The sequence below is a fragment of the Primulina tabacum genome, chromosome 6, assembly GCF_025594145.1.
Source record: "Primulina tabacum isolate GXHZ01 chromosome 6, ASM2559414v2, whole genome shotgun sequence".
Classification (NCBI taxonomy): domain Eukaryota; kingdom Viridiplantae; phylum Streptophyta; class Magnoliopsida; order Lamiales; family Gesneriaceae; genus Primulina; species Primulina tabacum.
In genome coordinates, this window is record NC_134555.1 from 37,118,823 (window position 1) to 37,130,191 (window position 11,369).

Consider the following 11,369-nt stretch of genomic DNA (forward strand, 5'->3'; position numbering starts at 1 on the left):
GACACTCTCAAAAGTGATCTCTTCATCATCAGCTTCCAATTCATCATCTACATTCGAATTTCCAGAAGATGTAGATTTTAAACACACTAATTTTTCACACGTGTTGCGGCCAGGAGTGGCACCACCTAACGGGTTCACTTGCAACCATCGTTTTTCTGTCAACAATGTAGTCAAGGAGGTGTGATTGTCTTCATCGATGAATTTCTCCTCCTCATCAGATTCTTCATCGCTTAGCGACAAATAATATCCCTTGTTCTTTCGTAATATGTTAGCACATTCATTTGCATAGTGCCCAAATGCATTGCACTCTCTACATTGCACTGAGTCATACCTTTTTGAATTAAATTGTCCCTTGCCTTCATTCCTTGGTTGAAATTGTGTCTTGGCAGGGAACTTTTGTGGCCTTTTAGGTGTTGGAAGGCTTGAAAATTTCGAAGGTTGTGCATCCTTCTTCTTATCTCTAATTCTATTCAAGTAATCCTAGAATTTCTTTGTGATATAGGCGATTGAGTCCTCACACAGATCTGATTCATTAACTTCTTGGGATATTTTAAGAAGATCATTATAGGAGTCATTTGAGACTTGGAATGCAATTGTTTTCCCTTTATCCTTCTTCTGCATGTCCATATTCATCTCAAAGGTGCGAAGTGAGCTTATTAGATCTTCCAAAGCCATCTGAGAAGTGTCCTTAGCCTCGTCTATTGCACAAATTTTTACGTTCAACCTTTCGGGCAAGGAGCGAAGAACCTTGCTAACTAATCGTTCATTGGAGATGGGGTTTCCAAGACTGAACGCCTCATTAGTAATTTCTCGTAGACGACGATCATAATCCAGTATGTTCTCAGATTCTTCCATCCTCATCATCTCGAATTAGGAAGTAAGCATCCTTAGTCTAGTTCGTCGCACACTCTCAGAACCTTCACAGTGTCTTTGAAGAATATCCCATGCATCCTTAGCCGAAACACAATTAGTAATTAGACCGAACATATTCATATCAACTGAAGAAAAAATCGCATTCAATGCCTTTGAGTTGTAATTAGAAATCTGCACTTCATCAGTAGTCCAGTCACTTTCCGATTTTATTAGACTATCACCATCTTCGTCCATTCTCCTTGGTGGAGTCCAACCGCTTAGAACTCGTTGCCATGCTCTCTCATCTATGGATTTTATATGGAACTGGATTTTGACCTTCCATAGATTGTAATTGGTTCCATCTAAGACTGGTGGCCAAAGTGCTGTGTTTGCGAGTGATGTATCCATTTAAATAATTCTATCAAACAAGAACAAAAACCAGAATCAGCACTTAGTATATCAAGAGGAAGCTCTGATACCACTTGTAAGGAATTATGCTTGACAGATGTACGTTAATATGATAACAGTAAAATAAGAATGTAAATTTGTGTTTTATCAAAATTAAGTGTTGTGTCAAATGTTACAACATTTAAGACTACATGCAGCGGAATATTAAAGTTTGTAACACAGATTCATTTTAAATAAATATACGGACAGGATTAAATTTGCACGAGTATAAAAAATACTTGCGCGGTGCCTCAGGGAAAAAATTAATCACTAGAAAACTTAACCGTTTACAAAAACCTATCACTAGTGATCTAGATTAAAATCAATTTTTCTCAAAAGATTGAGAAAATAAATGCTTTCTAAAACAACCAACAATAATAAACCGTATTTAAGAAAGCAAAACATGATCCCGAAAAGCACGAGCAACTAAACACGATCTTCAACCAACATCGTTACGGAGGTTGTCTGTAGATGTTTGCAACATTCAGGGCAACACGGCAATCACCAATCTTTCAATCAGCAACGACTTCGTGAATTTCTTGCTCTGAAAAACTCCACTCCGTGCACAAGTACGTGTATGTATGTATCTCGAGAGCCTCTCCAAGTCCGACTAATCTTCCTCCTTTTATTCTTTGAATTTAACAATCAAGTCTATAAGATAAGGAAGATTAAGATTTTATTAGTAAATAAACTCTTCTTTTAATCATTATACCATATCATGATAACACTATCATACTTATCTTATTATCTAGAAAAGCAAAATCTCAATAAATATTTTACACAATCAAATCAACAAGGAAAGATAATATTAGGAAAATTATTTAAAATAGGAAACTAAATCAATTAAATTAGAAATAATTTTTCCCTTCATAGTTGAACACCGAAACAATTTGTCATTTGTTAATTTCAATACAATATCATATATTCAGTGTTAATAGACTAGTTTTGCCGCCTGACTAACTAACGATATTCTTTGGCTTACACTTTTACACCCTGTTACACAGCACGGCTACCGGCAGCATTTAGCTCCGAGCTCCTTGAAATTTACTAAAATCGGGCGTAATTTCTTGCACCAAGGATGGCATAAGAGATGGTGCTTGAAACAGTGTGGTGCCATTTTTGGCATGGTGTTGTAAAATTTGTGTTAAGCATTGAAATTGTGTTGTTTTGTCATAGAATATTTGCCCATTGTGCGTCTGATCATACTCTCAGTGTTGTGCTCTGTATGGATATAAAAATTGAGAAACAGAAACCAATTAAGTTCTCCAACATGTGGGGTATCAGCGATGTGTTTAGAGTTGTTGTGTAGGACAAATGGAGAATGGCTGACGATGGTACGGAGCAGTTTAAGCTGAAGTAGAAACTTAAGAGACTTAAAGCTCCTCTCAAGTCTTTGAATCGTAAAAAAATTTCGCAAATCTCAGGTAGAGTCGAGTGGGCGAGGAAAGTGTCGGAGGACATGCAGAATTGCTGTTGGAAGCGGAGCGATTGTTTTTGGCACAAAAAATCCAAGTGCGCGTACATACAACAAGATGATAGATGTACAAAATTTTTCTATGACATGATCAAAAGGAACAACAAAAGAAATGCCATTATTGCGATCCAGACTGCGGATGACAGTATCACTACTGATTCTATTGAGATTGTGGATGAGTTTCTGAAGCATTACAAGAACTTGTTAGGCTCGAAAGTGGATAGAATGGAGGTCGTTGGTGATGTTATGAATGCAGGTCCTTGTATTTTGGAGACGGATTTGAAGGGTTGCTGGCTCCGGTTATGTATGATGACATTAAGGGGGCGTTTGGTAGAGGTGATTAGGTGGGTTTATTTTTTTTAACCCATCTAATCACATGTAGGATTATTTATCCTACCCTTGATCCATCCTATTTTTTCAATTTTACCCTTCTCCTAAATTCAAACTCACCACCACTTCCTTCCACCGACCGCCCACCGTCAACCCCTGCCGCCGGCCGACCGCCGCCGCCACCTCCGGCCGACCACCACCGTCGCTTCCGGTCGACCGCCGCCGCCGCCCCCCACCGACACACAATTAGAAGGTCAGTTTTGTCAATTCATCAAAAAATTATTAATTATCACATTCTTATTCATCATACCAAACATAATATTATTTTATCATTATATATTATATTTCTACTTAGTGATAAATCCCCTGGTTCCAATGGCCTTGGCTCTTTATTCTTTAAATTGTCTTCGGATTCTGTGGGTAATGAATGATCTTGTTGCAGCGGTTCATTAATTGCTCCTACTAAGTAGAAAAATCGAAACATTACGCCTGTGCGATATACGATTTAAAATATTTAACTTTCATTATTACCACTAATTATAATTTTTCGGTGAAACGATAAACGTTCAGCTAACAAGAAATCTCTATCCCTTTTTGTTTCATTATTAATTGAAAAAATAAATATAGAAATGTGGGCACCAATATTAAGAATTTTAAATTATATTACAAAATTCCCAAATATTTGCGGGCAGAAGAGAATAATAACGAATGCTTCTGTATGGATAATTGTGTTCATATACGCATTTTTTTCCTCATGATTCATATTGCATTGAATTCATGGAACAATCTATATATATATATATATATATAAAAGTATGGATAATAGAAAAGTTTTCCGATTGTGAACGGACATAATTATCTTTCACATGTTTACTTATTTTCATCATCAAGTAACATATGTGGTAATTTCACATTTAGTCAATTAATTAATAATAATTAACCACATTTTATGGTTATGGTTATGTGATTTTGACTTTCTTCCCTTGTCTTTGTTTCATTATAATATTTAGTTATGTCATATTAAAAAAATTATTTCATTCTATAATCATTTTTTCCCTTTTTAATCTATATATATACATATAAAAGTGTGGATAATAGAAAAAATTTTCGATTGTGAACGGACATAATTACTCTTTACATGTTTACTTATTTTCATCGTCAAGTAACATATGTACTAATTTCACATTTAGTCAATTAATTAATACTAATTAACCACATTTTATAGTTATAGTTATGTGCTTTTGACTTTCTTCCCTTGTCTTTGTTTCATTATAATATTTAGTTATGTTATATTAAAAAAATTATTTCATTCTATAATCATTTTTTCTCTTTTTAATTTTTTTTAAACTCACAAAGACTCTAACTTATTGCAATTATTGTTTGGAGTATTTGTAAATTATTAAGGGCTTATAATTGAAAATTTTGATATTTTCTTTAAATTGCATTTGATATCATAATTTTGACATCAAATTTATATCAAAGAATTGCATAATAAGAGTGTAGATAATGGAATTTTTTTCCGATTGTGAATGAAAATAATTACCCTTCACATGTTTACTTATTTTCATCATCAAGTAACATATATGATAATTTCACATTTAGTCAATTAATATTTTATGGTTATGTTCATGTGCTTTTGACTTTCTTTCATTATAATATTTAATTATGTCATATTTCATTATATTTCATTCTTTAAAAAAATTATTTCATTCTATAACCATTATTTCTCTTTTTAATTTCTTTGAAACTCACAAAGGCTCAACTTTATTGAAATGGTTGTTTGGAGTATTTGTAAATTATTAAGGGCTTAGATTGAAAATTTTGATATTTTCTTGAAATTGCATTTGGCATCAAATTTCTCTCAAAGAATTGCATATGAATAAGTGCAAAAGAAAGAGAGAACAATTCATTTTATTTATTTGTTTGGTTGTCGTTTTCTTTCCATTTTCAAAGTGATGTGTCAGCCAATTTTTCCTTATTGTGTACTTGCTCTTTATTCATAAGATATACATTTAGTGAGATGTTGCAATGATAGTAAATGATTGTGGTCAAACTATAAATTTGAATTGACATATGATGTATTATCTATATATTCTGCATCATTTCATCTTCATCTAAAGTGTCTTTTTTTGCTATTCTCCCTAACATTTAGTGTGTGGATAGATAAACATTTTTTTTTTGAGTTTTTTTCAATTCCTACTGTTTTCTATGTTATGTTTATTATCATTTGCTAATAATATAAATTTTTGAGATTGAATTTTTAACTTTCTATATAATTCATATCATATATAATTAGTGTCAACGTGCATCACACGTACTTCATGTTAGTGACAGTCAAATGCCACGAAGTCTAGTTGACTTGGCATGCACTAGATTTTGAGTTCATCTTAACCAGGAACGTGTTTTTCTTAAAAAAAACATTATTAAAAATTGAAAAAATAAATTGTATAGCACCATATTTTTAGGCTTTCCAAATTTTTTTTGAAAGTTTTAAAAAGTTGAGATATGAATTTTATGCAAGTCGTGAATTGTAGCATTGGATGTTCCAATGCTGTAATTGAGTTTTAATTTGAAAAAAAAAAACCTTAATGGTCAAGTTCAAATAAAAAAAAATGCATTTTAAATACCACATCTAAAAAGGTGCTTGTTTAGAAAGAAAATATTTTTTCAATGTCAACATATCTGGCCTTTTAAGTACCCATTAATTAATCGGTATATTTTTGTTCTACCTCCATGTGTTTTTAGTCGAGAGAAAGATTGTTATAATTGATTCTCACACTCGAAATTCATCTTAGATTGCCAAGTTGTTCTGTATACATAAACATCAAAGACAATATGATATTATTTAACACAAGTCTGGGCATTTATAATGTAATAATAATTTACAAATTTCCAGAGTGGAAAGTAACTTTTATGCTCTGTTGTAATAAATGAAAATTACATCATGGTAACCTGAATCCTTTTACCTGCTACTCCAAAACTATTCCACACAAACATAATGATTTGTTCCCTTTGAAGGACCTGGATCCACCCTATTTGTAGAGAAATAATCGGCATCATTAATCTCAGTTGCAGAACAAGCAAACTAGTAACAATATTATATCGTATAATTAGAAACAAAAACAGGATACTCTCGACCGTTTTTCCATATCTTCTATACATCCTGTTGTGATACAAAATATAAATATACATACACAGTAAATGACAATAATACGGCAGAGGGGCTAAGTTGTTAACATGCAGCTTCTACAGCGGCATCACTCTTTTATACTTGAAAAACCCCAAAAAACTAAAAAAAATGACAACTCCGCAAGCTCCTGTGATTATTAGGACCCACTGGAATGCACCCGAGTAATCGAACATTGGTATTGCAAAATTCATACCAAATATCCCCGCGACCACACCAAATATAGCGACAACAAAAGTTGCAGTAGTCAGCAACAGCTCAAACTGTATAAGCTGGTTTCGAACGTTATCCTGCACCGAGATAACAAATTTATTTCTGCTTGATTTCCAGTTGAGATTGATATGCTAAATTTTATTGTTTTTCTAACTTTACGTATTGTAGATGAATCTTGAAAGTTGAAACCAGAATCATATATTGACACCACAACCGATAAAGACGACAATATCGTCAAAAAATGCAGAGAGCATTGACTATAACAAGAGGAATTGCTAAACCACAGCGATACCTCACTTTATCATCGTCTCTGTGGCGCATCCAGGTAAAAATATGGCTTACAAAACATATATTTTGCATTTACACCAAGAGGTTACGTATCTTCATCTCAGATAGAAGAACAAAAGCACAGGAAAGGTATGAAAAAGAGAGACGGACCAGCTGAATGTTTATGAAGTCTTCAGTATCATCTATGTACTCCTTCAGCTGAAATTAGATAAATACTACTCGCTAAGTGGTTTTTACAGAATAGCAATATAAAAAAAGAAATTGTCAAGGTCACAAAAATGATACCGAAGTTAATTTGTTGAGGGTGCTATCAATAACAACGAAGTATGCCTCCAACAGCATTTCAAGCTCTGCTATACTATCTGTGATACTTTCTGAGCTCCTCACACTCTCATGCCTGCTCCTCGCTACGCTCAGGCATTTCTCAAGCTTCCTATTACTGTCAGGGGGTGACGAAACAGGAGAAACGGGAGCAGAAACAGATGATGGGCCATCAATTGATCTGTACCCCATCAAAGATTGCTCACCATAAAATGATGATTCCATGCGACTTTTCTTCTCAGTAAGATACATTTCAGCCATATCTCCATCATCATCCATTAGCTGCTCTATTTCATCCCTAACCTAGATGATGACAGTACAAACCTTGTTGAAAGCAGTTAATTTGTGGAAGATAAGATGATGAAGTTAACTGGCTAGCTACATACCTTCTGAACTCTCCGAGTCAATGCAACTAGTCTGCTTTTCAATCGACGAACCCTTTCCAAATTCAGAGTACTGATCTTGGACGTTAGCTCATCCAACAGTGGATAAGCTTCAATCTGTAACTCTGCTGCCTGATCAATTCAATGAAATATAAATCCATGTTCAATTATTGAAGCACTTTGAAAAATAAATACTGAACAGACACACACATGTGTATGTAAACCAATATCAGGCTTAAGTTAGGCATATCAAATATGTTCGACCAAAAGCTTGAGTTTATGCATCAATGGCCTATGTCGGACAAAGCTGAAAAGAGCATTTCGAGCAGGGTCTTTGACATGGTCTCTCAAACCACCTATCTAATCTGTAATGTTATATAACCACCTCTTTTAGTTTTACTACTATGGTTCTTGGTCTCTCTTTTTTTCGCTTGGTCTCCAATTCCAGAAAATTTGATTACACAAACAAACATTTCAAGTGTTTGGAAATGCAACTGGAGAGGCAAAAGTGTAATTGCTACAACAGTAGTTAATGTTTATAGTTTTAGGTTTTCGATTTAAGAGATAGAAGATTATTAAAGAAACGGCTTTTTCTGAAACTTTTTGGCCGTCCTAATTCCAACCCATAACAAATAATGAAAGTTATGAGTTGCCCAAAGTGACAACTTCGACAATTGGTTGAATACTGGCAACCAGGTAAACTTTTACTTCTTTTACCTGGTTCCCTTAGCAGCAGTGCACATGTTAACAGTGACATCAGATCAAACTCGAAAATCTAGCAAACCTAGTATTTTTTTTATATAAGAAGCGATATATTATTAATAATAATATAAAAAAGAGTACATCAGTGGACTAGTGGTCCACTCTCATCATGAAGCACGCAATATCAATGCAATCTTAATGATACACATAATCTCAATCTCTCAATAAATCTACTATCGAGACATTCTTGAAGTTTTCGTGAGTGCCGATCCACATTGCAATTTTGATCTTAATTTTTTACCAACATATTTCTGTAGTTTCATCATTGTCATAAAAAATTCTTCAATTTCTTTCCAACCATATCATCCAGCAGATACAATGAACCACAACTTGCCAAAAAATTCTACCCCTGGTACTAGTTAGCTGTCCTAAATCCATAAAGAATAGTTCCTTTGTGTAGAATATTGCAGGTAATTATTTATCAGCAGATGCTATGATAGATTCTTTATCACAAACTGACCCAATATGCTGCTTTAGCTTTCAGATCCAACTTTAACGCAACTAAGTAAAAGCATTAACTTACATGAAAAGCAGAGTACGTTTGTTTCTTCATTCAATTCAAAGTTTTTATCCTCATCTTTCCACGATTGCGAGATTATAAATTTATTGAATGTTAATGTTTCAGAAGGTCCGTAGTCAATGAACAACACATTTGGAGTCATAGATTAATCTGATAGCTTGCAGCCTTGCACTTTCTAGCATTTATGCTCACTCGATATTACTATGTGGATTGGTTCCCATAAAATGAAAATAAGAAGTAAAAGATGACCACAATTCCAGAGAAATATTCAACCTGCGATGCTAACAAGTTTCTACAACTTACCAAATGTCATGATATCCAAAAATAGAAAATATCAAGCGAAGACAGCAAGGAACAAGTTTCAAGGTTTGTACCTGAGAATCCAAAAAAGTGCAGGCCGCCTCCAATGCAACTTCTAGAGCTCTGAATTCAAAGGGCAAATAATCAGGAGATGTGTTTTCAAATGTATTATCAAAATTTCTATTTCCTCTCCTTCTGCTCGTTTCATGACCTTCAGATTGCCAAACTCCTCCAACTCCTGAAGCTTGCAATCGTCTCTGCAACTCCACCACATATTGCAGTACATAACTGTCGAGAGAATTTAACAGAAAAACCTCATCTGCTGTGATGATACACCGAATCTGCTCGAGATTTACAACAATCGCCTTCTCTCTACCAAGAATAGTTGAGGGGTAAACAAATAAGGGATCTAGTAGTCTAAGGTCACGTGCTGGAAGATCACAACGGCGCATCATACCGAATTTGTCAATCTCAATCACTTGAGAATTCCCAGATACATCGACTCGTATCCATGATCGAAGGCCTTGCCCACGCTTCTTCAGGCCAGAGACATCAACTCCCTGAAATGGCAACCGGCCAGGGGGCCTAGATGAAGAATCTCTGAGGTTTATAGCTGATGCAGGTTTAGGAGGTAGCAAACGTTGTTTGAGGTCTGACATCGCCAAAGGGATTTCACGTCTGCAAAGAAAAGATGATGCATATGAAAGTGAAACACATGTCAGAGCATAAATGAACATAGAATAGTTTCTCAAATGAGGACAAATTAATCATCATACACCAGAAATCCACAACTGGAGATTCAAAAACAAGATAGATTCCAGTAACATGTCCAACATGTAATTCAACTAAAACCACAAAATGTTCGATGAAACAGCCATAAATACTCTTAATAGAACATCTACAACATAAGTTATAAGACACAGCTTGATAATACAACCAAGCAGACACATAATGCAGTAATCCCAAAAACCATTGAAAAAATAAACTTGGACACGAAATAATAATGATCCCAACACTGGACCACAAATCAAGCAATAAATTACAAAATACATCGTACCGCTAGGGTTTTCACTCACGACATTCACCACTAAGATCGAGAATTTCCGATACGATGCAGACAAATACAGCCATAAACATGTAGGCGCGTGCATTTGCAAGTCCGGAGGTTGGTAAGAAGAAGGTACCTGAAGTGTCGAGCAAAGGCTGTCTGGCTGATGGGGTCGCTGCTGCTGTGGCAAGAGAAACGGCGGCGTTTTGTGCGAATCAGCAAACAACCAATCATAAGCTGTTGATTATTATACATATAAATTGACTGCATTTTGGGGTACAAAATCATATATATTGACGTGTCGCCATCTAAATTTGCAGAGGGTTTTTTATTATTAATTTTTTAAAAAAATTAATAATAAAAATATTGTGTATGGTAATTAATACTCGCCACCATGGCGGACCCTACAAAATTTTACGTATTATTTTATTTCGTGAAGATTGAATTTTTATTTTATAGATATATTAAATATTATATTATTTTTAAATTTATGCTTAATATCTTATTAATTTTAATTTTATATTTATTTTTTTCTTATTAGAATATTTCATATTAAATTATTGTTTTGACAATTTTTTGAAATGATAGAAAATTGAGGTCCAGAAGATTTTAGTGTTCTCTACTTACAAGCAACATATATGTCATCAACAATTTCTTTCGAAAATGTTGATGATATTGCAAGAATTAAGCGATCATGCAATCTGGTTTGGATGTTATATGTTGGAAATTATTTACATAGTCGTGTCTTTGCATGCTTAAATCATATAGGATTTTACGGGCTTTTACAATGTGGTTTTCTAGTATTTGACAATCATTTGTTTACTACTCTTGTTGAACGCGATGGCGACTCGAGAGGCATATTTCATTTTAGATGTGGTGAAGCAACTGTGACATTACAAGATGTTTCGATAATTCGGGGTTTAACAATTGATGATGATCTGGTGACTAGAATAGATGTTTCGCACACGGTTGGTAAATGACAACATATATGTCTTGACTTGTTGAGATTTGTGTCATTATCATCTCATTTTAAATGTGGTCATTTGTGTATGATTGCACTTAGGGATGGCAATGGGACGAGACGGGGGTGGGTTTGCCATCTCCATCCACGTCCCCTAATTATATCATCGCTCTCATCCCCGCACCCATCCCTGGATCTACCTAATCAGGGAATCCCCGTCCCCGAAGCCGCGGGGGTAAAATCCTCGTCCCCGAACCCGTTTGAAATACCCGAATTTTTAAAG

At 34.6% G+C, this 11,369-nt stretch overlaps 1 protein-coding gene across 4 annotated transcripts; it reads right to left on the minus strand.

Moving 5' to 3' along the window:
- Positions 1-5,921: 5,921 nt before the first annotated feature.
- LOC142549324 (magnesium transporter MRS2-1-like) lies at positions 5,922-10,379 on the minus strand. 4 transcript variants are annotated; one of them, XM_075658215.1, is made up of 6 exons: positions 10,262-10,379; positions 9,152-9,755; positions 7,499-7,627; positions 7,077-7,415; positions 6,942-6,989; positions 5,922-6,135 (listed from the first exon to the last, which is right to left on the minus strand). In XM_075658215.1, exons 1-6 carry the CDS (start codon positions 10,357-10,359, stop codon positions 6,073-6,075), a joined length of 1,281 nt encoding a protein of 426 aa, XP_075514330.1. In that variant the 5' UTR covers positions 10,360-10,379; the 3' UTR covers positions 5,922-6,072. The 4 variants fall into 4 exon arrangements, with proteins under 4 accessions (XP_075514330.1, XP_075514327.1, XP_075514328.1 ...); XM_075658212.1 differs by having other exon boundaries at positions 5,922-6,580; XM_075658213.1 differs by having other exon boundaries at positions 5,922-6,580; positions 10,154-10,290.
- Positions 10,380-11,369: the final 990 nt, after the last annotated feature.